Source organism: Adiantum capillus-veneris, chromosome 30, assembly GCF_014529385.1.
Source record: "Adiantum capillus-veneris isolate H3 chromosome 30, ASM1452938v2, whole genome shotgun sequence".
In the NCBI taxonomy this organism is placed as follows: Eukaryota; Viridiplantae; Streptophyta; class Polypodiopsida; order Polypodiales; family Pteridaceae; genus Adiantum; species Adiantum capillus-veneris.
In genome coordinates, this window is record NC_140960.1 from 30,094,046 (window position 1) to 30,121,950 (window position 27,905).

Consider the following 27,905-nt stretch of genomic DNA (forward strand, 5'->3'; position numbering starts at 1 on the left):
ATCTTTTGCTGCTTCTGCTTCTTCACTTAGGGTTTAGGCCCCTCGGCCGGGATCTGCAAGTTGGCTCCATTCTTCAGGGCTTTGACACGTCAGCAGTTTGTGACATCTAGATACAGAAGCAGGTTTTCTACTAACAAAGCATTGCTGATTCTTCTTGATCTCGTGAAATGGAAAGACTACATGCTCCATGTCGGATGGAGGTTTACCGACATGGAGGTTTATGTTCGGAAGCATTATCCGAACCGGCTTGATGCAAATGATCTTAAGCCCGTTAGCCCTATGATCTCCTACTTCTATCCAAAGGTACTTTTCCTAGATGGTTTCAAAGTTCAAGAGGGGGACTCCACGCTTGCACTTAGAGACTTGGATGTGGATAGCCTCTTGTATTCTCTTTGCAACAGGTTCAAGGAGTTACTCTAGCTTGCTTGGTTGAGCCCAGAGGTCCTATTCAATTTTTTGTGACATTTGTAACGGGCGAGGCAAGGGTTGTTCATTTTCATGATCCTACGAAAAACTCACCTTATGTTGGCTTCTGGCATTGTGAATTGTCTATGGCTCAACCTCAGTAAGGTTCCATCGGCCCCCTTCACAACTTTTCCTGTAACCTTCAACCTCAGTAAAGGTTCGATCAACCTCAGTAAAGGTTCGATCGGCCTCCTTCACAACTTTTCCTATAACCTATATCTATCGATGGCACACACATACGGTATGGTGTATAGGCGGTGGAGTTCTAATCTGGATTTTGTACAACCGACACTCACTACCAAAGCCTGGTAGACACTAATCGTGGTTCCGCAATCCCATATTTGCCATTGGTGGACAGGATCGTCTATCCTAGTGCCCTGCAGTTCTCTCTAAAGAGGTGGTGTGCTTGATACAATGGTGGATTGGACTTGTTAAATTCCTTCTTGGAGGCCCTAAGATCCTTGGTTGTGTTATGTCCCCAAGCTCTCAGAGGGGGTGTCAGTATTGTAGGTTCTCCTAGGTTTCCCATCTAGATCTAATGGATGAGGGCTTCTTTCTGGCTGTCCACGGCCTTGTGTAGGTTTTCTAGGTTCTAGGCATCAATACAGATTTTCCATTTATTTGCTTTTAACTTTTTATTTTCCCATTTATGGGTCATGGGGTATTGTAGGAAAGGTCAGGCAAATATGTTATCCCCCTCTACAGGGGAGGCCTTTCCCTCCTATATACTTGAACACTTATGCAAGGACCTTTTCATAGTGCTCCACTCAGGTTATCAACAAAGAAATTTTTTCTTCTTCCATGTTTTGAGCAAGACCACTTCTTTGACAAGGGCCCTTTTCACTGTATTGTCTGATACGTTAAAACAATCAGAGCCTAACCAAACTGTATCTTGCCTTCAGAGTGAAAAATGACACTGTGTATCTTGCAAAAAGCTCTTGACCCTCGTCAAACAATTTAGAAGATATAAAAACAGCTCACTATTAAACTGGACCTACGCTATATCATTGCAAAGCATTTGTTATTAGCAAAAAACACAAAAGTCTCATTGTGCAAAAACACACCATCATATCTGCGTAGCATTCTCGATCCTGAGAGAGAAAAGACCTCTTATGTAACATAGACTAAAATCTTTGATCAGTTGTTTGCCACTGAGACTTGACATGTCTTACCAGAATGCGAAGGCTGTTTTCACTTGCAATTTTCTTCAATGTTTGTCCACATTTCATCATCAAAGCATGACCTACAACAACAAAACATAAAAGGAAAGGTAGATGAAATCGAGTACATGCCATCCTTATGTCTACAATTTGTTTCTTAGAAAAAAAGGGGGGGAACCACACGACACATAGAGGAACACATTAAAAGTGGATGTGGCCAGAGGCTATGACAAGATGTGCTTTTCTCAGTCAAGGTAAACAAAGCATACCTTGCACATAACTACTGCCAAGGATAGGAGAGACCACAGAAGATATGGAATCTAGCACAATGAGTCTTGTATCCCTGAGCCAAACTCCTTCACTTTCCTTAGAGATACATTTCAGAGGACAATTAGTATTCCACATAAGTTGGAATGAATTTTTACGTGCTTTGGAAATTTTACTTCCATCATGGCTCACATAAAAAAATTTCACAATTTGCAAATTGAAAGGTCCGTGGCTCACATCTAACAGACTTACATAATTGCAATCGTGTATTCAGTTACTTTAACATACTCAAGTTATTCTTGTTTCATCTTCCAAAACAAAAAATCCAAGCCTCTAAAGATTTTCCAAAGCTTCAAGAACTTAACTAGAAGTAACGAACCCCCAAAGCGCGTGTTAATATTTTTTTCCACCGCAGATTTCACAGCAGGAGGTACATAATTACAAGAGGAAAGCTGTGAGATATTTAACGTTCTTCTTGTGAGTCACCCAAGGATATCCTTCCCCCGAATCCACAATCTTTCCTTTATTCCTGGTGTCATGTGCAATTGCGAGCTTTCCCTCACTCACAGTGTTTAGGGAACTAGCCGATTTGACTTTGCCTTTTCCAGAGGTGGAGTAACAAGCAAGGTAGTGGCCCCAATGGAGGGTGATCTAGGGATAGAGACCTCTTTCTCATTGGAAACAGCAAGGTCTGGAACAGCTGATATAGGAGGTTGCAAATTAGGCTCAAGACATTCAAATTGCATGTGTCCAAACTTTCCACAGCGAAAGCATGAATTTTGCAAATTTCCTACATTTGAGGTTTAAGGGGCTCCCAATGAGAGGGTCCCCCAAGTTAACATAATGCCTTCCGGGGTGGGGACACAAATGCACACAAAACCAATTTGTATTGGCATCAAGTTTGGGAGAACATACACTTTCCCCAAGTGAGAAGCAAGAATAGGAAGAAAGTGTCGCCAAGTGCATGAAAAGTCAACTATTTCCACCCATACCGGGCACTTGTGGTGGATGAGGCTTTGGGAGTCTTTGGTAAGAGCCCAAGGCCATACATGTGTCATTTGAGTACCAAAAAAATGGGGATAATTCAAGCAACATATTGTGGGCGTCAGTGTCTACCAACAGGATCCTCTGGCAACAAAGTAAACACCTCTAACTCTCTGTTCGAAGGAAGTCTACCCACTAGCCCACGTCTTGCATCTTGTCCGGAAAGAACAAAATAACCGCATTGAGAGCATACTGCACCGCTGAGTCCATGAGGGCTTGAGCTGGAATGAGCCCCTTACAAGTGACCCTCCCAGTAGATGGTAGGCGAGGTGGAATCCATCACACAACAGAAAGGAGATATTCTGAATACTGAGCACGCTCATTTTCACAAGATCTGGATTTGTCACACACCCTCTCCGTTATGCATACACACGTACATACACACAAGATAACCACACATAGATTGCGAACGAGCTGCTAGAAACTCTGTACAAGGGGGAAAAAGACTACAAAAAGGACATGCACACACACGCAGGGGGAGACTGCATTGCACACGAACCCTGGCGCGCCTTGTAAACCCTAACACACACATAACGAGCTGCTCTCCCGCACACGTGCAAGTTTCTCAGCGGTAGCGCGAGGTGCAAGGGAGAGCAAAGGTGTCACAGAAAGGGAAGCGTGCTCTTACAACTTTAAATCTTATTTGCTATTTTTAATAGGACTCTGCACAACAAAAATTGAGAAAACAATGCAGAAAATCGACACAACACTAGGGACCGGAAGATGGGCTGATCCCCCCCTAGAAGGAGATTTTCAGTAATTTTCTAAATTGTTACAAGCACGTGAACCCGAAACTAAATTTACTATTCATGTCCCGAATATTTGTCTGATGCATAAAGATGCATGTTTCCGTAAGCCTACTGGCTGAAAATAATACTTGTAGCCGAGAATGGCTGTCTGCTTCGTACTAGGATTTTCAGCGCGGGAGAGGCTTCTTTTGATATCTGCTTGCGTAGGGGATGCCCACACGAGTTCTCCTTGGTTGATTTCTGCTTCATTCTCCATTGCGAGACAGGCCACTATTCTACTTATCATACTATCCGGTCACGGATAAATTTCCAGATGGCGCATTGGAACAAAAAATCTACGCGTTCATAATTGGCACCAATAAATTTATAAAGTCATTCTGTGTGCACAAAAATCATTTTCATCTATCTGTAGCCATTGTCACAAGACGGGCACCATGTGCAAATAGAAAAGAACAGATTGAACAACTTTAAGCCCTTCAAATAACAACTGAACTAAAACAGATGCACGACACGAGACGCTGAGTGGCGAAGTTCCACCCCAAGAGAGCATTGGCCCCAAATGCTGGCGCCCCTTTCGGTATTTCTTTATTATTGCTAATTCGCAAAGTACAACAGCCGAGGAGCACCTCCTCTGCAATCTGCGCGCTGAAGAGTGCCAGAGAGGGCCCCCAAGGCTCATATTTAAAGGCCCCAAGCTTAAAAGCATCAAATATGAAAAGCTGACCCCAAAAAAAAGCTTTCCTAAAATTTTGGGATTTTCCTAAAAATCTGCCGCGAAGAATTGCGGATCATCTGTACAAGTGCCACGTCATCATATTTTGATGTGCAAGGTCTTCTGAGTGTGTTCTGCTTTATTTTTAATGCCTTTACGTCACTTTGGCCCCATCGAACGGAGTCCCGTAAGTCGGTGGGAACTCTTCTTTAAAAATAGGTCACTCGTCAAGACTTTGTAAGTCTGTAAAACTTCTTCTTCTTCTTCTTATTCTTCTTCTTAGGGTTTTGGCCCCTTGGCCGGGATCTGAAGGTTGGCTCCGTTCTTCAGTGGCTTGACACGTCAACAGTTTGTGACATCCCCCCTTTTTGAAAGAAAGTAATCGTCCGCGATTACAACATATCTCCAAAACAACTCAAGTTAGCTCAAAAATTTCCAAGGGAAAATCAGTTTGCTCTTTTTCTGTTAAGGAGTTGGCTTCTCTTTTCGGTTATTTAGTTAAGGAACTGGCTTCTCCTTTCGTCCAGTTCGGAACTCTTGATAATGAGGCGTAGTAAAATTAGCCATCACACCTAGACCGCACTCATCTTCCACGGGTGTCGATGCACTAAAATTACTTACCCAGGCAATCTCATCCAATTAGGAATATTCAGTGGCTGGCACATCACAATGCAACACAAATGCTCACATATGCATGGTACAAGATATAGAAACATAAAGCCGCCGATGAACACTCCCCCCGCAAATAACCATCCAGGTCCGAGCCATGAGCTGTTCAACGACTCCCTCATCACTCCTCCCGCAAATAACCTAAAAAGGTCCGGGGCATGAGATATAGATGCCTTTTACAACCAAGCGTCCCCCAAACCGAAACCTGCGTCGTTTGGAGGTGTTGAGAGTAACCACTGCTTAGACTTCTCAATACTCCCCCCGTAAATAACCACAAGGGTCTGGGCCATGAGTAAAAACAACACTTTTCAATCATTCAATACTCCCCCAACAAATAACCACAAGGGTCCGGGCCATGAGTATGAACAAGCATTCTCAAACATCATTTCTCACTACTCCACCCGAGAGTAAAATCACCAACCACTGAAACCAGTATTAAAACCAGAGTCAAACAATTCAAATCGGCACCAAGACAGGTTTAAAACAGATACCATCCATTTCAAACAAATTCCAAACAGGATCACCAAACAAGTTCTCAAACAGAACTCAAACTTAAAAAGCAATCTCAACACCATCCGAGCTCGAAAAGTCGACTGACTTTCCATCCTGAAACCTGCACCCAAAATTAGGGTTAGGTTCCTTCCATGAGGTCGTAGCCAACCACAGCATGGTCCATCAACGCTTAAATAGTCGAAACAAGCCTCGACAGACAGTGTTCCTGTGGCGGTGATGGAAGCCGCAAGATATACCAATCACACTAGACCTCCAAGGTTATCAGCTTGAAAAGAGACACCTGGTGAGAGATGTTCAAAAATTTCAAGTCGTAATCTGCTAGGGTTACCGTGGCAAGCATTTCTGAATACCCCACTCTGCCAGAAGTTGCACTCCGAAGGAAGATGTCAAAAACCATACAACTTTGGGCGAAAATTTTCTTGAAAGCTTGTCAAGTCCTTGGAGTGTGCGGCTTGGTAGCTATAGACATCAACACCTGCATGGCACTGCTTTTGAGAAAAACAGTGACTCAAAACAAATCTTGGATTCTTCTCTTGCAAGTGATCTTTTTGGCTTACGCCATGTAAGACATGAGCGATGAAGACGGGAGCGTGCCCGATGTGCGCTGAAAATGATGTACAACAGCCCATTGTTGATGATTTTATCATGCCACCAGATTTAGACCCATTACCGAATAATGTGGATCATTGGGTGAGGCGGTCTACTCGTCCAAGACGGACTGTGAGTAGATATGATCCCTCTTTGCATTACATTATGTTGACAGATGAGGGAGAGCCTCTTATGTATAAAGAGGCAAAGACATGTGAGTCAAGCAGTAAGTGGGAGCTTGCAATGCAAGAGGAAATGAAATCCTTGTATGCAAATGATACTTCGGATCTTGTGCCATTGCCTAAAGGGAGAAAGGCTCTTCCTAACAAATGGGTATACAAGATTAAGATTGTGGGATGTGCATCCTAGAATTAAGTCAAGAACGGCAACGGGCTCGCTGCTGCTCACACCTCTCCCCCCTTGCGCCATCGCCCTCCCTCACTCCCTCGCGCTGCTCTCCCGCTTGTCCACCTCGCGCTGCCCCCTTCCCCTCGCGCTACCCCTGCTGCTGTACGCTGCACTGGCAGCCCGCAGCTGCCCAGCTCAGCCAGCTCTCCCTGCCGCTCCCCCCCCCCCCCTTGCGCTGCCCCCCGTTGCTGCCTGCTGCCCAGCCAGCCCGAAGCAGTTCCCGCAGTCAACCACGCCAGCCCGCCCCCTCCCACTGTCCGCCCCCCTCGCTTGCTTTTTACCGTTAGCTTTCTCCCTCTCCATTCTTGCTTGACGGGCGTCGCCAGCACCATTGACGTGCTCGGTCTAGCAGGTCTTCCCCCCCTTTTTTCGTCGACGATCCTCCGCCTTTTCTTTATCAGTAGCAGACACAGATGGCGGCTCATGCTCCACCGCAGAGGGACTCCAATGAAGCTCCCTCGCCCGTCCCCGCTGAGCCCACCATTCGACTTGCTCTTACGCCGGCAGAGCAAGCGAGCCTTGCCACAGAGGTAGAACGCTTGCAGGCGACTTCTGTCATCTGCAAGGTTCTCGGCACTCGTCCCAGCAGAGGAGAGCTGCGAGACCTTCTCCAGGCCCGCCTCCTCGCAGAGGTGGGCAAGATCTTGGATGTCCAGATTCTCGGACGGGGGTACTGCCAGATTGAGTTCGAGACTTCCGAGATGCCCTCCAAGGTCATAGCTATGAGTCCATTGGCCATCCGAGCATCACGCGCCCACTTTCGACAGTGGCGACATGGTTTTGACCCGTCTTCGGATGTGCTAGTAGAGGAGGCGGACATCCCCATCTCAGTCTGCTTTCCGGGTTTACGGAGGGAGTACCTTCCACTTCTCTCCAGGATTGGCTCCGCCATCGGAACTGTCCTGGAGACACCTCGCACGGCAGCATCAGTAGCTGCCAAGGCGGCTGGCATCCCTTCAGTTCGAGTTTTGGTCAGAGATACCCACACGCTCCCGAAGGTCATCCTTCTGCCTCGGGTGAGTGGGGGTTGGTTTACACAGAGTGTGGAGTACTCGGGTCTCCCGAACCAGTGCTTCATTTGCAGACAACGAAGGCCTGTCCAAGGAGGAGACCACGACCCGCACCCCAGCCTCAGCCACAGCCTGCCAAGGCTGGGCCGCAGCCACAGCCAGCGACACAGAGCACAGATTCAGCGCCACCCTCCGAGCCTGGGGCTCCAGCGGAGGAGGGGTGGCAGCAGGCCCGTGACTGTCGACGCCAGGGGCCACAGCGACAGCCTGGCACTCAGAGTGGCCCCCAGGTGCCTACTCAGCAGCAGTGGGTTCCCACGGGGAACCGCTTTGGTCCTCTTGAGCAGGAGGAGCCCCCTACGCCAGCCACCACCTCCGCTTCACCCTCGCCAGCCGCCCCGCGTTCCGATCTCCCCTCCTCCTCCTCATGCCCTTCCCCGCCCTCTGCTACCGCTCACTCCCCACCTCACCCCCCCCCCCATGTCTCTGCCGCCCCACCCCGCTTCTCCTCTCCCCCGCCCCCCCCAGCCCCTTCTCCCCCTCCTCTTGCTTCAGTACCACAGTCGGCTCAGGAGACTGGACCCTTGCCGGCGGCCAAGAGATCTCTTGGCAGCGCCTTCGCCACGAGTCGCCTAGCGAGAGAGGGTCAGCCCTTCATGCGGCCCCCACTGCAGATTCAGACTTCTCCTCTTGCAGCTATCCCTCGTGGTTTGACGAGCTTTGACCTCCAACGCCGCTGGGATTTCTTCGATTACGGGTTTACTCGTTTTCTTGGCGATTCCGCAGCAGACCACGAGGCAGCCTGCTTCAGAGTCCACGCTTTGTTCCTCGCCGCTAGGGGGACAGAGGCCTTGGACTCAGCAGTTGGTTTCTCCTTCCCCCTATGTGGCAGGACTGAGACAGAGTGGTCCCTCGACTCAGTGGTGGGATGGTTGCATACACAGGTTCTCGAGTTCTCTCACCACATGGGAGAACTTGGCATTACAGATTTGCTGCAGACTTTGTGGCCACTGGCCAAGTTTGCGGTGACACCCCCAGATTCTGCAGGATGTAGACACATTGTGGTGTACTTTTTTGCTGATACACAGTCTCTGCCTTGCTATGTATTCATTCATGAGGACTCCTGGACAGAGGAGGTTGCTTTACGCACGGCTCGCTCTAGTTGGGCTTGGACCAGGCACTCACTGCAGTCTCGCCTATCTAGAGGACGCTCGGATGCGGATTACTCCCCATCCAAGCCTGCTTCGAAGATAGCTCGTCTTGCTGCTGCGGCAGCATCTGTTCTCTCGCGCTCCCCATGAGGATCGTCTCGTGGAACGTGCAGGGACTAGGTGGGCCCCAGTTTCAGCGACAGCGGGGCCGATTGCGTCAGGAGCTTCAGCGTTGCCTTGTGGGAGGGGAGATTGATCTCCTTATGCTTCAGGAGCACCATTTGTCTGAGAGCCGCATTCGGCGATGTGGTCAGATTTTGCGTGGACGCTATGATACCTTTTGGTCAGCTGCTTTTGGACCTGGAGGCATCCAAGGTGGGGTATGTATGACTATTGCGGACTCATTACAGCAGGCCATTGCGGGCAGTGGGATTATTGTACCAGGCAGGGCTCAGTGGATTACTATGCAGGTTCAGGGTAGCCTTGTGGGTTTCCTGAACATCTATGCGCCCAATGTGGCGAGTGCTCGTGCAGAGTTTTGGTCACAGATTGTTGAGTCTTTGCCACAGGTTGACCAGTGGTGTGTAGGAGGGGACTTCAACATGTTGGAGGACCCTTCTGACAGGATCGGAGGCAGCCATGCTACTTTGCATGGAGTCGAGTTAGCAGCTTGGGAGAGGTTTTGTATGACGTTGAGGGTCTCGGATACATAGCAGCATTCTGGCTTTGTGAGGCCTCCAGAGAGTCTTGCCTTCTCTAGATCGGACCGCAGAGTGGGAGGAGTGAATCTATCGCGCATAGATCGCTTCTACACTAGTGACCACTTCAGTGACTTGGGGGGATCAGTGCGCATCCTGGCAGGGACATCCTTCTCGGACCATGCACCAGTGATCCTCACAGTGGCAGACAGGCAGAGGAGTGGGAGCACGATGCTTCGCATCCCAGAGCGGGTCTTGTTGGACTCAGCACTCAGAGAGAGGGTCGAGGCTCTATGGACAGAGGGCATGGACAGCCAGGCTCCACCTGCAGACAGAGTGGCCTCAGGCCTAGCTCAGCCTAGCCACTTCTTTCTCCAGGAGTCTTTGGCTCGACAGGCTGCAGCGAGAGAGGAGGAGCAGCGTCTCAGACGAGGCATTGCTTCACTACAGAGGATGCAGGAGCAGCATCCAGACAGTCCATAGTTGGAGGAGCAGCTACAGCAGGCTCGACAGGAGCTTGCTTGCACAGAGGAGAGGCGCCATGAGTTTGCCTTCCACCGACAGGCATCTCAGTGGACTCAGGTGGGTGACAGAGTGACAGGTGTCTTTTTTGAGACAGTGGGACCTCGACACTCGCATGCCAAGGTCAATCAGTTGAGGAGACCCGATGGGTCAGTTGTTTGTGAGCCAGAGGATATGCGTGCAGTTGCTACTGACTTTTACCGTGAGCTACTGTCGGCTGAGCCCGAGTCAGAGAGACAGGATGCATGCAGGGAGCAAGTCTGGGCACAGATGCCTTGTCTTGTGACTGAGGAGATGCGGCAGAGACTTGAGTTACCTCTTCAGCTTGAGGAGCTACACACGGCCCTTAGGGCCCTCCCTCGTGGTAGCTGTCCAGGTGAGGATGGGCTGACTTTCACCTTCTTCTTGGAGTACTGGGACCTGCTTAGCCCAGATCTTTGTAGTGCCTTCCAGTACATTCTACACACAGGAGTGATGCCGGATAGCATGAGTGAGGGCCTGATTTACCTCATTCCAAAGGAGGGTGGCTCCTTGGATGAGATTCGACAGTGGCGTCCCATCACCATTCTCAACTCAGCCTACAAAATTCTTGCCAAGGCTCTGAGTTTGAGGATTCAGCCACTTTTGGAGAGCCTTATACATGGGACTCAGACAGGTTTTGTCAAGGAACGCAGTATTTTTGACAACATCTTCACTTTTTGGGAGGCTTCTGCCCTTGCACGGCTCCGTGGGGAGGACCTTGTGATTCTTCTTCTCGATTTTGAGAAGGCATACGACAGAGTTGACTGGGACTTTCTAGAGGGCACGCTTCGTAGGATGGGCTTCTCAGAGGCTTGGATCAGAGGGGTGTCAGCTGTGTACAGGCAGGCCCACAGTCAGGTGCTTTTGGCAGGAGCTAGAGGTGAGCGCTTCATGCTCACACGATCGGTCAGACAGGGTTGTCCTCTTGCCCCCTTTCTCTTTCTGTTCTATGCGGAGGCGATGAGCAGATTTTTGGTGTCACAGCAGGTTGGTTTGAGGGGCTTAGCACTCCCTATACGGGGAGATGAGCTTCTGGACGCTGAGTTTGCCGACGACTCAGCCTTGTACTTAGAGGGCCAGGAGACCAATTTACACAGATGTGGGCAGGCCTTGGAGACCTTCTGCTGTGCATCGGGCGCACTGATCAACTGGAGAAAGACAGTGGCTTTCTCAGTTGGTAGTGCTCCTGTGCCAGATTGGATGCCAGGAGAGGGTTTCAGGTGGATTCCTCCAGGGACTGCAGTTCGGTACTTGGGTTGTCAGGTTGGTTTGGATTTGTCCCCCGAGCAACAGATTGCTCCTCTTCTCCTGTCCATCAGGAGAAAGCTGTTACATTGGAGCTCAGCACGACTTTCGCTGGCTGGTAGAGTAGTAGTTGCCAACCAGGTGTTGTTGGCGACTATGTGGTACATCACTTCTTGCTGGATCTTCTCGAGTTCTTGCATCAGCCAGGTAGAGAGGTTGATCAGGAACTTCCTTTGGTCTGGTCGCGACACTCAGATTGCCCGAGCCAAGGTGGCTTGGTCAGTCATCACACTTCCTTTTTCTCAGGGAGGGGTTGGGATCATTGATCCAGCACAGCAGAGCAGAGCCCTTCTTGGGAAGTTCGTCGTCAGAGGACTTCTTCCAGGCAAGGAGCCCTAGAAGGAGTTCTTGTTGCAGAGGCTTCGTGCCAGGGTGCCTCAGTCAGGAGACCCTTGGCAACCTTCGACCAGATGGATCTTTACAGAGTTGCGCCGAGTTGGTTTGAGCAGGAGACTGGAGGACCGATTCGCTGTGAGTTTGCTTCGTTCTTGGAAGCTATTGCGGCGTGGCCTAGAGCAGCGGCAGCCGACGTGCACGGAGGAGCGCCTACGGCAGCCCCTCGTCTGGAACCCCATGGTTAGCACTCAGAGAGGCCACTTGGTTGGGAGTAGGCCTCATGTTTCTTGGGGTCCCATGGCAGCAGGTCCAGCACGCTCTCTAGGTGACTGGCTAGAGTTCACAGGTTTGTCAGAGGAGGTGCACGTTGTCCAGCTACAGGGCATGAGAGGGGTTCAGAGCATGTGTCAGGACATCTCAGAGTCAGTTCCAGCTGATTGGCTCACGCCTCTCGAGCCAGTAGCACCTCGGTGGATGGGAGCCTTCACACGACTGGAGGTTCTCATTTCAGTCAGGGCTTGCTCAGAGACTGTCCCAGCCCTGTTCTTCGAGCTTCAGGGTGGGGGACGATTACAGAGAGTTGCAGTAGAGGCCCCGCAGGTAGCAGAGTGTTGTTTCCAGAGGATCCGAGTTGTGGGCATCTGTGGGAGGACTTGCGTCATAGACCCTGACCCAGCAGCTCTTGAGACAGGACACTGGAGGCTATGGGCTTGGGAGTGCTGTCCACTGGCACGAGTACAGTGGGATCCTGGTGAGTGGCTATGGAGGGACCCATTCACTTCTTCAGTACACTGTTCGTCTTGGACGTCATATACTTGCAGCACAGAGAGAGGCCCGCCCCGCTGCAGCACGTCAATGGCAGGAGGAGGGTCTCACAGTTGAGTTCTTGGCAGCTTTTTGGCAGAGGCTGTGGGACTCCAGACAGCCGAGGCGCGTCACCTTGTTCCAGTGGTTGGTTGCACACAGAGCCACAGCAGTAGGGAGCTGGCTTGTACATAGTGGTCTCTCGGCCGCATGTACAGCCTGTGACCAGTTGGTGGAGAGTCAGCGACACTGTCTTTGGGACTGCCCCTCGGCCTAGCAGGTGTGGCTACGAGTTCTTCCGCTGATGCCTGCCCTCTCCACGGCTTGACAGTACACTTGGGGGGCGGCGGCTTGGTCCACCCTCACGGGCCCGGCACTTCAGTTTGAGCTATCTTCCACCAGCAGGATGATAGTGATACAGGGGGGTCGACCTACACTCCAGCCTGCTACATACCTTACTCCACAGGAGTGGAGCAGTGAGAGAGCGGAGTGTTGGGAGCTCATCAGCGGCCTAGCTCTCTGGTTCATCTGGCAGGCCCGTTGTTTCCGCATCTTTGAGGTTCGCCCTGTACCACCAGCGGAGACTGTTCGTGACTTTTGGCTAGAGCTGATCCACACTCTCAGAGGACAGCTTGAGGGACTACAGGGCAGCTCCGACCGCATGCGGGAGCGCCGCGAGGCTTTCCTTCGTCTCTGGCGCCCTGGGCCGTTTTACTCCATGGTCCAAGGGGTGCTCAGATGGCACTATTGTCCACCTGTGTGGCTTTTCCCTCCTCCCATCTCTTGATTTAGCCCCATTGTATCTATGCTGTTTTTTCATTGGGAGAGTCTCCCCATCATGTTTGTTGTAGCCCTCTCTTGCAGAGGTGGATGTAGCCCTATGGGCAGCTTTCATTAACTAATAGAAGGATCTTTTTCTCGAAAAAAAAAGATTAAGATTGTGGATGAAAAACCAAAGTACAAGGCAATATTGGTTGCAAAAAGATATGCACAGAAAGAAGGAATTGATTTTCAAGAAATCTTTTCTCCCGTTGTAAAGCTTACAACTTTGCGTGTCCTTTTTGCTCTCGTAGCGGTGCTTGATTTGGAATTGAATCAAATGGATGTAAAGACAGTGTTTTTGCACGGTGACATTGAAGAGGACATATACATGAAACAACCTGAAGGTTTTGTAGTTCCTACACGTGATAAACTTGTATGCAAACTGAAAAGGGCTCTGTATGGTTTGAGACAATCATCACGGCAGTGGTATAAGAAGTTTGACACTTTTATGTTGTCTCAAGGCTTTAAACGCAGCCATGCAGATCATTGTTTGTATACGAAAAGGGATGAAGATCCTAGTCCCATCATACTTATTCTCTATGTTGATAACATGCTGCTTGCCGGGAAACATAAGACTAGTCTTGATGCTCTGAAACGTAAGCTAAATTCAACATTTGCTATGAAGATTTTGGGTGATGCAGAGAATATTTTGGGCATGCGTATTAAAAGAGAGAGAAAGCTGAAATTGTTGTTTTTATCTCAAGAAAGGTACATTGCAAAAGTACTTGACAGGTTTAATATGGCTGATGCTAAGCCTCTTGGAGTACCTTTACCTCCATACACTAAGCTTAGCAAAGCAGATTGCCCAAAGGATGAGGTGGCATTGAAACCAATGAAGGGAATCCCTTATGCATCAGCTTGTGGTTCTCTTATGTATGCTATGGTTGCCACTCATCCCGACATTGCTTATGCAGTGGGAGTTGTTAGTCGATACATGTCGAATCCTGGCAAAGCGCATTGGGAAGCTGTCAAATGCATTCTGAGATATTTGAAAGGTACACAATCAAAGTGTATCTGTTATGGCAAAAGGGACTTAAAGTTGCAAGGATATTGTGATGCAGACATGGAAGGTCACGGATATGTATTTGCCATTGTTGGTGGTGCAGTCTCTTGGTGTTCTAAGTTACAGAAAATTGTGGCATTGAGTACTACTGAGGCTAAATATATTTCAATCACAGAGGCTTCAAAAGAGGCCATTTGGTTGGGCAGACTTGCAAAAGAACTTGGCATGCCCGCTCATACACCCATGTTGGGTTGTGATAGCCAGAGTGCTGTCTATTTAGCCAAAACTGCCATGTTTCATACGCGTACCAAACACATAGATGTGCGGTACCACTTCATACAACAGGTATTGGAGGATGGTCTAGTCAGCTTGACTAAAATCCATACATAGGATAACCCTGCAGATGTTCTCACCAAGAGTCTTGCTAAGGCTCAACATGAGCATTGCATACAGCTGGTGGGAGTTGGTTAACTTAAAGGCGTCATTTATGCCTTTAAGTGGGAAGTTGTTGGGTTAAAGGCCTAAATAACCCCCTTTTGTATATTTTTATACTTTGTCCAAGTTCAATATGAACCTGGACACATTTTTTTAGGGTCACTTATAATAAAAGTGGGAAAACCGAAAACTCGCTTATTGAGTTTTCCCCAAAAACGTGAGCTCTCTCTCTCTCTCCCTCTTCGTTCTGCTAGCGCTTCCCTTCTGCAGCACAGTGCCTCCGCTTCAAGCCTCAAGGCCTGCACATCTTCGCGTGCTCTATCACTTGCACACACCGCCGGGCGCTCATCATTTATGTCACTTTGGGCCCCATTGGACGGGGTTCGGTAAGTTGGTGGGAACACTTCTTTAAAAGTAGGCCACTGAAACCGGCCTGTACGGCGGTAGACGTTGGCTTTCACCCGAAATTCTTTACTTTAGACACACACACAGAGAACTTTGCAAAGGAGACCTGTAACGGGAATTAACACTTAATCACACACACGGCTCGGAAGCTAGAATGGTCCGAGCAGACACCGGCAACCTGTAGGCCCCAAAATTGGCGCCCCTTTCGGTATTTCTTTATTCTTTAGGAGGGTAAAGTACAAAGAAGAGTCCTGGGAATCCTTTCACTGTATCCCACTAGATACCGCCTATTTTGGCCAAATTTCGGCAACATAACAGCCCCTAAACTTGCACGAAAACAATTCCCCTGTTGGAGCTCGCTTCTACTGGCGTATACCCTCTGATTCCTGCCCAAAAACAATAAATTCAGCACGTTGTATTACTGGTTTTTGTCCTGTTTTTAGCCCCAAACAGTCCCCTAACTGTCCTCTGCCAGTGGGGCACGATTCCCAAAGGTTCTGGCGTCCGTATGGCTGAAAAACAGTAAAATTACAGCGCATACACAGCGCTGATTTTGCACCTGTATGGTGAGGTTATAACCCTCACCAGTGCCTGCTTTGGAGTAGCAGCTAGCTACCCCTGTTCCTGCTCAAGGAGGCTCTTGCCTCAGCACAAAAGCATGAACCAACACAGCTGTACATCAGTCAAATGAGGAGCCCTCTTGTGGGGCATCACATAACTGCACGTAGGGGAGAGAGAGAGAGCAGTGTGTAGTGTGCACGGCATCACTCCTAGCACCACACTGTACATGAGAGGGAAAGGAAGCACTCCATAGCTCTTAACCTGTGACAAAATGCATAATGGAGCTCCTCCCAGCTTGAATTTCAGCGCCCATTTTTCTGGAAGAGGCAAGTGCATGAAAATTTGCCACTTGGCGCATTTACAAGCATTTTCCCGTTTAGGGTTCGCCGCTTAAAAATATCCTGATCGGTTGCCCAATTGACTTCGCGGCAGAGTTGTAAAATGTTCCCCTAGTCATACCGGAGGTAATGACGCGAACACATTTCACGGCCCAAAATAGCAGTTCCCTAAATTTTAGGAGATGCTTCCGTTGGGCTCCCACTGGTCTTCTGACCATCTATCCTCATTGGGACCGTATCCAAAAGTGCAATGTGGCCCAACTGTCGGATACTTTTTGTTGGTAGTCCCACCTTGACTTTACGCCTTAATTGAGTTCACTTCCTAGTATCCACCAACTTGCTAAGTGCGACGGGGGGACCTATATGATCTTGCTCTGAGCCTAGACATCCTCTTACCATACGAATTCCAGTGCCGACCACTTCCCGTCTGCGGATGAAACTACCGTTCACATTGGCCAAACAATGTCCGACCGTTTGCTACTTCGAAAAGAGGGTCTCAAACAAAATAAAACAAAACCCACTGGAAAGAAACCAACAACTAAGGGTTAGCAGTTGCCACATCCTTGTGACATAGTTAATAACTACCACGTCCCCGTGACAGCCACTCGTCAAGACTTTGTAAGTTTGTAGAACTTCTTCTTCTTCTGCTGCTTCTTCATAGGGTTTTGGCCCCTTGGGCGGGATCTGAAGGTTGGCTCCGTTCTTCAGAGGCTTGACACGTCAGCGATTTGTGGCAGTCGTAGCTAAAAATATTACATCCCTCTGGCTTCTAAACAGTTATCCTCAATTGTAAGGATTCATGATACTAATGCAGGTTTCGTAATACTAATGCAAGATGTGTGCAAAATCTTGCAATTCTGATTACGTCATCGACTTAGCATACTTATGCAGGATGTGTACGAAATCTTGTAGTTCTGATTTCGTCATCCACTGAGCATCTAGAGGGGAATAATTCTTTAACTTTACTAAGCTCTTACGATGAGTTCTTCCAGACTTTAGTTGGCATTCGTCATGATGAATGATCTGTTCTTGAAGAATTATTTCTTCAGTTACATCTATCTTAGGGGAATCTTCTACAACTGGTTTTGCAGGAAGTTCGCCAACGAAAGGTGGTAGAAGGCTCATGTGAAAAGCATCAAAGATTTTCCAAGCCTCTGGAAGATCCAATCTGAATGCTACATCATTGAAATTTTTCTGTAATCTTAAACGGGCCATAATATCTGTTGGAAAGTTTTACAATGTTCCCTTTCTAATTGGCATGTTTCCTAAGTCGCGCTTTATCTAACTTGAGGAGAAAAAATTGTCTTTCAGTGAGCTTGAGATCACGATTATGTTTGTCAGCTGCTTTCTTATGCTTTTCTTGAGATCTAAAGATAGCACGTCCCACTTACGCGGCCTTCTTGATTTAGATCTGAGCCAATGCCTAGATCTAACTGCTTTAGAGCACCCTAGACCCAAGAGGTATGTGCTCTACTCATTAAAAATAAATTGTCAAGCCCTCCAAAGAGTCTACGCACAATTCCGTCCTCTACTACAGAGAGAGGATTCTCCTGAGCACTTCTTCCACACGAGAGACTAAGTGCTAAATCTCTTCCAAACCATCGGAAGCTCTAAGCTTTCAAGGGTCCTAATGCACTCTCCTACCAAGAGTTCTCGCACGGGTCCTGGTGCATTCCATTACCGCGTATGGTAGCACGAGACTCTAATTCGGAGAGTCTAAGTCTCCTTAATTATTACAAATTTAACTCGCACACACACTGCAAAGTACTCTTACCCCCCCCCCCCCCAAAACAAATCGTGGGTATTTGGCCTGAGAATTCTGAAATTTGATGTGTGTTGCCTCACTTTTGGCAGACTGCACACTTGTACAAATGTATCTATGTCATGTCTGAGTGTAGGCCAAAAGAAGTATGTTGCTAGGGCTTGAATGGTGGAAGTAATCCGTTCGTGCCCTCCACAAGGAGCAACACTTTGAAAGGCTTGTGGTTGTCTGAATCCCCATATAAACTTGATCTTTTTGTTTGTGAGATCATGTAGGGGTGCTTGTTGTGAGCTATGATAGTCGATGCACATTCAAAACGTGTCGTCTTTCTTCTGAACAAGCAAAACTGGTGAATAGTGACGAGAAGTACCTGGTCGAACAAGACCCTTCTTATAACCGGCCTGTACAACGTAAAAGGCGGTACTATTTCAATTACCTGTTAACTTTACACAGAGCACTGAGAAGGGAAGAGAACACAGTTGCGTCCAGCAACTAGAATGTCACTGCGCACACGAGACCGACACCCTGTAGGCCCCAAAGACTGGTGCCCCTTTCGGTATTTCTTTATTCAAATTAAGGTAGACGATCCGACCACTTCGCACAAGCTTTCACAGAGCTGTCCAAACGTGGCGAGGGCTAAAAACGCAGGTTTTCGACCTGATTTTAGCAGCATAACGGCGCACAAACCCCTGTAGGTCAAAAGCACCTGTCTAGGACGGATTCCCTCGCTATCTGGAAGCTTTCTGGTGAGCTGTCACAGAAATTCAGCGGGCTGTAATTCCCTGTTTTTCACTCCCGGGTGCCCAAAAGCCTGTACACGCATCCCAAGGCTCTCACGAGGCTCCGCCGGTGTTCCCTTGCAGTTTAGGTGCGAAGCAATACACCTACAGAAAAACACAGCAGACTGTAATTCGCTGTTTCGGATCGTTTTTAGCGGAGCGAACACGCCTACGCGTGTCCCAAGGGCTCCCGCACGCAATGGGACAGTTCCCCTGTGAAATGGACGAGTTTTCACGCACAATCTTTCGCGATGGAGCTGTGCGTACATGTGGGGGATTAGCAATTAGCTAATCCGGTTCCTGTTCAGAAGGCTCTTGCCTTGGCAAACGCACATAAACCCCCATAACTGTACATGTTCAACTGAGTAGCCCAACTAGTGGGACATTACCATATGTGCCAAAGGGGAGAGAGAGATGCACGAGAGCAAATCATCACGCTACATGAGACAGAGGAGAAGGCAAGCTTTCCATTAAAGCTGTAGACCTGCACCCACTACTTACACACACACATTGTAGGTCACTTATGATCAAAAATCAGCCTCCTCTCTCAAATTGGGCCCCTCCTCCAGCTGAGGTGTCCTGCAGACTGACCTCCTCCTGCCAAGTGTCCAGTTTGCCCCTTTGAGTTAATTCTCTAGTTCCCACTCACTTATAAAGTTGTAAGTGACTTTCCGAGTGGCCCAGATTTCGTTTGGCGCGCACAAGCTTCCATACTCATCAGAATTCAGTGCTAACTGGCCCGACCAGTCCCGGACTGACCGACCCAGACTCCCGCTGTGAGAAACCTATTCAGCCACAGCCGTTTCACACTGGCCATGCAATGTCCACTTGCACCTTTTCAAGGGTTCCGAGGAAGACAAGTAAAAATAAAAATAAATAAAAATATCTAGTACTTATTTACGGAAGGCAACAGGAAAAATACACCTCTTGGTGACACTTCTCAAGAAGTTTATTTACTTGTTTAAGGATTTTTTCTTGTTGTAAGAGACTAACTCAGTAAGGTGGTTGATTTGGGGGCGAACTACCCGGAATTAGATCAATACAATGATCTTCCGGTCTTTCAGGAAGTTAGCCGATCTTTATCTAAATTCGGCAAGACATTGTCAACACTCATCTCTCTATCTTTGACAAAAATCAAGTAAGTAGAATGACACTTCTTTATTTCTTGTTAACAATGATGCGACTCACCATAGGTATAGGCCAATCACTAGCACTTGCATTACATCATACTACTGCCCTATGAAAATAAAGGACTGTTTCTTATTTACATAATCTGGGAAAGGATGATTCTATAATGCCAAGGCATTCCCAAAATAACATCGCAGTCTTGTATTGGAACAGCTAGGAAACACTCTCAATTAGAGTACTTTCCAATCTTTAGATTCAAATGCGCTTGCACTGGAGTGGAATTCGTAGTCAACCCTTCAAAGGCTCATCATGAACTGATTGGAGTTCCCTATCTCTTGGGAGTAATTCCAAGAGATTTTGAGGTAGCCAACGAAATGAAATTGTTGGTGGAACCTGGATCAAACAAGATCAGAAAGTTTGCCCATTCAGACTGCCCCACCTTTTGAGTAGCTGCCTTTTTCCTTTCTCCTCCCTGGTGTGGACTTGTACATCAAGTACAGAATTTGATGCAGGAGGAGGAGAATCTTTCTTAAGCTGTGGGCAATTTAGTTTCTAGTGACCTTTCTCGCCACAATAGAAACATTTTCCCTCTTCCATATAGGCCTTCAATTGAGAGGGAGTGAGAAATTTACTTTTCTTTGCTCCCTTTGGCTTCTTTTCAGGGCCTTTGGGTTGATCTGAAGGCCTCTTTCGTGTAGTGGTTTATGCTTCAGTAGTGAGAGCTTTTTGCTTTGCATGAAAGGTATTAGACTTCTAATTTCGAGGAGTTCCTTTCAAATGCAAGTTTCCGGCTATGAGGGCGGACTGCATCATAATTTGAAGAGTGTTTTGGGGGTAGAGCTTCATACTTTTCTGAAGAACTGGCTGGAGTCCACCTTCAAACTTGCGCAGCTTCTCTTCATAGTAACTTTAAGGAGAGCTGCCCAAAATTTGTCGACGTAGTCGAACAACTTCATTCTCTCTTTCGGAGAGCCACTCCCATTCTTTCTTCACATCATCAGTAAAGTCAGGGGGAAGGAACTAAGCATAGAACTCCTTTTTGAACTCTTCCCGGTATTTCGGTTTGCGTTTTTCCAAAATTGTGGTAAACCACCAATTGCTAACCGAATCTTCCAGATATATGCTCACATGGCATAGTTTTGAGCACTCTAAGAAATTACCTTTTGCAAAAGCCACCTTGAACTCTCGAATAAAAGCGAGAGCTTTCGTATCAATCCTCTTTCCATCATAACATTCGTATTTAACATCTTTATCACCAGCTTTGAACGTCTTCTTCTTCTTCTTTGTGGTGTCGGGACCGCTTCTTGGAGATGGCTTTGGAATCCTTATCCACCGGAATTCTGTGCCGACTCTTCTTATAATCTGTCTTGCTTTTCTGCTTTTGGTGGTTGATCTACAGCCTCGTCTGAGGGCAACTCAAGTTCCTCATCAAGAATGGTATCATCCAGGTTCTTCATGAAAGTGTAATTTGGCGAGTGAGTCGGCGAAGGGATTTCTTCTACTTCATGTTGTCGGGAGGTTCCTACTGTAGGGTCTCTCTGAAGCCGTGTTGGGGCCCCAGTTTTAGGTATTCCCTGAGCTGGTACTGCAAGATTCTGAGGTGGCTCTTCTACCATCTTTGCTTTCCCTTTTTCAAAGGTCCTAAGCACTTTCGGCACTTCTGGCTCAGCAAGAGCAGCTTGCAATTGTGTCATATGTTGCCTCTGAGCCGCTCAAGCTCTTCTGCTTGTCCTACCATGACAGGTATTTTTCTACCAAGGATTGTCTCTCCTTAAGAAAGGAAACGAGACCTCTACATATGGCACAGGAAAGGGGGAGGGGAGGGGCGGGGTTGGTAATTTTACAGCTTAGCTTCTCTAAACTTGTTTAAACAGTGAGGTTCTTAAACTTAATTAAGTTCAGTGTGTTGACAATGATGAGCTTGTTGACAATCATTCTAAATTCATTGATGGGACAACAGTTGATATACACCTTTCCAATCCTAAGGGCACAAGCAGGTTACAAATAATGTAGAGCAGCCAGCAGATGCTCCATGACAATTGGAGTCCATCTAAGTTATGTACTAAAAAAAAACACCCTCTACACTCCAGAAAAATGGAAAAAGGTCAACTATTCTCCACCTGTTTCAAACTGCACATGTTTTGCACACGAGAATTTTAAGAAAGAGGTGAAGCCCACCTGCACTCCAGCACCAAAGGTTTTGTCCATCTGGTGAAGCAATTCCAACAATGAGAAAACATCATGCACTCTGTAGCACATAACAAGCTTTAAAGCTTCTGCTATGTTACTCCATGTCTGCATAACATGTGGCAACAAATTTTACACCAAGTTATAAGCTGCAACAATTCCAGAGTTTCGTTAACTACAAGTAATCTAAGAAGTGTATTACTCTTTACCTCATTGCTCTTCGACCCAAGCAGACCTAAGAGAACATCACACAATCGTGATGGTGAAAAGGAATTGCAGGTATCTATGTAAACAACCACACTGCCATGAAGAGCAGCATACGCAGCTGTTTGAATACAAATCTGTACACACATAAGGTACCTATCTAGTTTTCAGATCCACAGCACCTTGCAGTTTTCATTAACAGAAATGAAACAAATGCCTGTACAGATTTTTCTCAACCACAACTGCAAAAATGCCTCTCACCACTCCCCAAACTTCATAAAGATCATGCCAAGAAAATTCCTAGAATCGCCTAAAAGCAAGGGCTGTGATAAATAGAAGCTTATGAAAACTTTAAATCACTTTGTTTGCTATTCCCAAGAATAATTTGCAATTCTCCTGGTCAAGATGTGGTATCAAGTGTTAAGTTTCAATGTTTCTTCTCAATATCGAGCTTGAGGACACGCCAACAAAGGACGTGAAGGATGATGGGCCTTCTTCTGCAAAATACCTGTATTTATGATCGACATGGACATACGTTCATGGTAGTTCTTCTGTTCTGCATGCCACTTGGTTTTTTTGTCCTAGTATCGCTTGCATTAGTAGTCCCCTGACAATCGAAATATAGGCTTTAGAAGCCTTTCTTTCATACCTAATATAATGAAATAACCAGCAAAAGCTCTTATCCATGACTAATTAATGAGTGTGGAAATAATAGATAGCAGCCGCCATGGAGTGTACATTTCCGTCCAAGCTGACAATTCTCATCTCACACGATAGAACTTGTCATCAAAGTCCATAACAAACACTATCCGTTCTTCCCTCTCTCCAACCTCAGGAGAGGAGATCGCTTACACTGCTGCTTGGGATGGATCCAACAAGAGAGGACTGAGTTGGTTGCTGTGCAGTTCTATGGGCAGGCAAGAAGAAGGGCATGTGTAACTGACCGGCACCATGTACAAATGGGAAAATCACTGCTAACAGACTTCACACAACTGGAAAGACTGCAAATTTTACACTTATCACTTTAGAGACGACACTAGTGGCGCAGTTCCCCTTCGGCAAGTGTTGACCCCCAGTAGGTGCCCCTGGCGGTATTTCCTTATTTTATTGGCAGACTGTCACCGTTACTACTTTGTGTGACTACACACAAAACCACCTGTTTACAACTGATTGTTGCCCTCTAAATTATAAGCTCTGGGTTTTAAAAGCAACTAAAAAATCATCTGCTATGTACAACTATGCTTAAAAGCACTTAAAAGTATTCTGCTAATAAAATTGGCGCTCTAAAGCTGCCCATATGAAAAATATCCCACATCAGCAATGCAACATCATCAGCCACACACTGCTGTGTCATCGTCCATACAGACCTGCGACTCTCCCCACAAATTGCATCCTGATATGTGCCACAAATCACACGCGGCCGTACAGTCCTCTGAAATAATCTTCTCCTCCTACCCTCTGGTCCAGGATTTTGCGGCTACCCTCTGGCAGGGTCTTCTTTTGCTACCCTCTGGCATATGCTCCCTAGAGTCAGTCAGGCGGCTTAGTGCCATGCAATTAGTTTGTGACATACCCCCACTTTGAGAAAAGAAATTGTCCTCGATTACACGTGCCTTTACTACCATATCACAGGATATCAATAGCCCATGCACATGCTGATTAAGATGCGGCATAGATACCATGTAATTCACAAACATATGTAGTGCTCTACATATACTTTGTACAGCAGGTTCGAGACATGTGCCCAAACCGCTCAGAGAAAACCATCATAACTGGTCATGGCCGTGTGTCCAACCTAGTGTAGGTTAGCCGTTATAACAGGTCGAGGACTTTGTCCAACCGTGCAAACAACCATTATAACAGGTCTGGGACTTTGTCCAAGTGTTATAGCAGGTCTAAACGGCTAAAACGCAGGTCTCATATATTCAAAAAAGTTCAAACAAGATCAAAATAAGTTCGGACAAATTCCATAAAATCCAAACAAGCTCAATCAATATCAAACAAGTTTAGACAATTTCAAACACGATTTTCAAACGAAGTGTCTAAAAGTTAGAGAAAATAGAAACAAAGTATCAAAAACAGGTGTATGTGGAAGAGTCTTCTGGCAGTCGAACTCGAGGTAGTGGTTGCTACTAATATGGGGGATATCCATTATAATTTCATCAGTACACATATTTTGGTGATAGTAGCCGAGGTGGTAGCCGAGCGGATCCACTGATGGAGGCGGTGCAAGTGTAGGCTACTAATATGGGGGATATCCATACTAATTTCATCAGTACACATATTTTGGTGATGGTAGCAGAGCTGGTAGCCACAGCGGATCCACGGATGGAGGCGGTGCAAGTGTAGGCCATTTCGCGAAAAAAAAACCCAAATGCCCATAGGCGAGCATCTAGATTCTAGCCGCATAGATAGAAGCACAAGGTGAGAGATTAGAACCATCTAACCCCTTCAATTCAATTTACCTGACTACCAGACTTACGCCTACCATCCTTTGTGTCCTCTGCGACTTGATATTTGGTAAGTTTACCTCCTTCATTGTCTTGTGAAATTTTCTTTTTGGACGGTGGCTATGCTCATCCAAATTAGATGCACATTTTTTTGTCTATGTTTTTTCCTTATTCTTTCTTTATATCCAAGAAAGATGCTTGATAGGTCACCTTATACGCGGCTGATTTCTTTTCCATCAAGTCTTCTTTCCATACAAAGGCATCACTCTATAGAAACAAGGAGAATCTTGATATTTTCGACTTTGGCACAACTTACAAATAGGCATTTAAATTTTAACCGATACAACCAAGAATAAGCAACAATAGCATCCATGTTACCAACATACTTACTGGTTGAATCTTTTCCTAGTAGCTTGAGGCCTTTACAATGGTCTTGGCAAGCTTCTCAAAATCCAACTCCAATGCTGCGTCAGATCAATTGGTGAACGAAGTAGTGGGATCGCGCATAGCCTCATGGTCTTACTTGCGTGCCTCCATCTCAGCCTCCAAGCACCGTGCCTCCTTCGCTACCTTAGCCGTTAGTTGTCTTACCTCATCCCCCAAGCATGGAGCCTCCCTAGCCGTCTCAGCAGCCAAGGGCTCACACTCAAAATCCTAGAGCCATTACTCTCAATCCGCCGCCTCGTGTCTTTGCTCGCGCCCAACTCTTCTTGCTGCATTATCATGTCCATCATCTTAATCACGACTTCCATGGGATTTGGAGGGAGGGGAGGGCTAATGGGACTGATGAATATTCTTCAACTTGATGCTCTTTGCATGAAAATTTCTTTTTTGGGGTTCTCTGTCCGATGAGGAGTCCATGCCGTTACAGGTCACAACCATGCAAGCAAAAACACGAGTAATTTGTAGTAATTGTCACAAAGATAATGACGCGGCATACATCCACAGTACAAGCCCAATTGGCAGATAACAAGAGCTGAGCTGAGAAGAGGAAGTGCAGATATGGCACTGTATGGCCCGCAAATGCAGGCTGTATGATGACCACTAGTGCGGCATCCTTCACACATTATTTTTTGGCCAATTTCGCTACATGGGCGAAAGGCCTACTTTTGCAGTTATGTACATAGCAGATGTTTTATGTGCTTTTGGGACACGACTGCAAACACCAGACAAATTCTAAGCTGGTTTCGGGGCTTCTGGGGTGAAGGACCTGTAAATAAGAGGCCTAGATGCCCTAGAACTCTGAACAAGTGGGATCACACAGAACGGTTGTAACTGTGACAATTCATCAATATGATAACAAAATACCACTAGAGCCGCCCAGCCGAGGGCGAGGGCCAGGCCCAAGCATCTCTCAGAAAAGTAGAACTCCACCACTCTATATGTCTTGTCTACATGGTTATTTCAAGTCTTTTGTTTTCATTTCAATTCAGTGTTGTTGCAGTGATTAAACCGCCGTGATCCGCCTCGATTACGCTTCACTTTCCCAAAAGAAGGGACAACCATAGTTACCAGGAACGGGAAACCGGAATGGGAAACCAGAACGGGAACACGGAACAAAATGCCATTCCCTGTTACGGGTACTCACGTTTGAACGGGAACTTGGAATGGGAACGGGGAACAGAGACCTGAAAACGGCCATTCCCTGTTACTATGGGGACAACGCCTCAATTGCGCTTGCAAAACCGACATAGCACAAAAGATCAGTAGACCCTAACTACATGCAGAGATGCTAATAACCATGCACACAAGACTGTCCACTAACAAAGCACGCACTAATACAGATAAGAAAATACCACAAGGGACACCTATTTGGGGGCCAATACTCTTCTAGGGGAACTCCACCTCTCAGTTGTCCCTTGCAGATTCTCTCAATGTACTAAAGATCTCTCTGTAGTTCGGAGACCTAGACTCCATCCAAGAACTGGTAAAATGCTACCAATAGCCTCTAGGGCACAAGACCCAACCCAGAAAATAAAATGCATTGTCTTTTTCATAATTTACACCAATTTAAGACAGCCAATCACAATGTACTAAAGATCTAAATGTAGTTCTGAGATCTATACTCCGTCCAAGAAACTAGTAAAATGCTACCAATAGCCTCTATGGCACAAGACCCAACCAAATCTGATTTGTTATCGATGACTTTGTCTCATGGCATCTCAGCACTGTATGTCTGATATTCAAGCTGAGAGCATAAGTTTTAACAAATAGAGAGAAAGCCCATGAATGTGTTACGCGACCCTTTATATGTCCCAAGAAAAGGGAAGAGTAGGAAGGATATAGCCAACAAAATCCAGTATGCAATATCATGCCAACACAAATACTCCAAAGATATAAGGTGCAACACTTACAAAATTGGCACTAGCAGTATTGATGCCAGGTGGTCACTGCCAAATTTTCAAGATCATGCACATAAACCTTACAGAACTTGTGTCTCAAGCCGTACTTGTGTTTTACCAGCAGATGATGATCCAAATAGCTCTGTAACAGTTCCATCTCGAAAACCGCCTGACAGAATGTCATCAAAACTGTTAACAAAATTGAACTGTAAGCTAAGAGTTCCTAGATTCTGGCTTGAGCAATTCCCTTTAGAAACGCTTTAGAACGCACGCAGAGCTTCAATTTTCAGTGCGTTTTCATGAAGTAGGAAATGAGTGCTTAAACACAGATACCTTTTGCAACCAGATGGAAGGAAGGAAACGGTTTGTTGCATCAAGGCGAGCACATCCACTCCATCCAGCCACACTGCATGCTCCTCCTCTATAAAAAGCAGAATGTCTGCCACGGCCTATATCATGCCATTTTCAAGTGTTCTGAACGCATCAGCAGAGACCATGCGAATGATAAAGAGAGAAACAACCTTCTTAATCACCTGCTTGTACTGTTCAGCATCCACTTGATGTGCAGCCAAAGCAACCACGCTGTATGTGTCATGCACTAAAAAGTCTTCCACTGCACAAAATTCGAGAACGTGAGTGAATATTCTTTGTCGAACCTCAACAAGTTTTATCGCACCACCAACACAACATTAGGAGAGCTCTCCTAATGTTAAGCCAGTGGCATTTCGTAAAGTACTATGCATAAGATATCTAGTCAAGTCATTTGCCTACTGAGAATGCTCACTGTTAAGAATTTCAGATACAGACTGCAATAAACTGACAAGAGAGCGAGTGACAGAAGACAGTAAAAGAAGAAGTTCTTGTAAGACGAAGATCAGGGGCAAAGAGAGCTAAAAGGAAAGGAGGTTTAAAGAGGCGATGCAGACATGTATGCAACACCCACTTTCCTAAAAGTTAGGCCTTTAGAACCTTCTCTTTATTCCTTAAGATCTAAAACATAGAATTAACATAACCTGCACATAAAATGTATGTGCGATTTCAAAACCGATTGTCTTGAACATGCATAT

The 27,905-nt window shown here is 46.8% G+C and overlaps 1 protein-coding gene across 4 annotated transcripts in view; it reads right to left on the bottom strand.

The window, feature by feature from the left end:
* LOC147417735 (DNA repair protein RAD51 homolog 4-like) overlaps positions 1-27,905 on the bottom strand; it is a 68,982-nt gene that overhangs the window by 10,512 nt on the left and 30,565 nt on the right. For 2 of the 4 annotated variants that reach the window (XM_086506573.1, XM_086506575.1), the window contains 7 exons: positions 27,372-27,451; positions 27,172-27,287; positions 26,946-27,027; positions 22,052-22,183; positions 21,834-21,950; positions 1,895-1,991; positions 1,638-1,708 (listed from right to left, as the gene is read on the bottom strand). In XM_086506573.1, the coding sequence (XP_086362699.1) occupies positions 1,638-1,708; positions 1,895-1,991; positions 21,834-21,950; positions 22,052-22,183; positions 26,946-27,027; positions 27,172-27,287; positions 27,372-27,451 (695 nt within the window). Of the gene's footprint in view, positions 1-1,637; positions 1,709-1,894; positions 1,992-21,833; positions 21,951-22,051; positions 22,203-26,945; positions 27,028-27,171; positions 27,288-27,371; positions 27,452-27,905 lie in introns of all 4 variants that reach the window. The other 2 variants (XM_086506574.1, XM_086506576.1) reach the window with 2 other exon arrangements.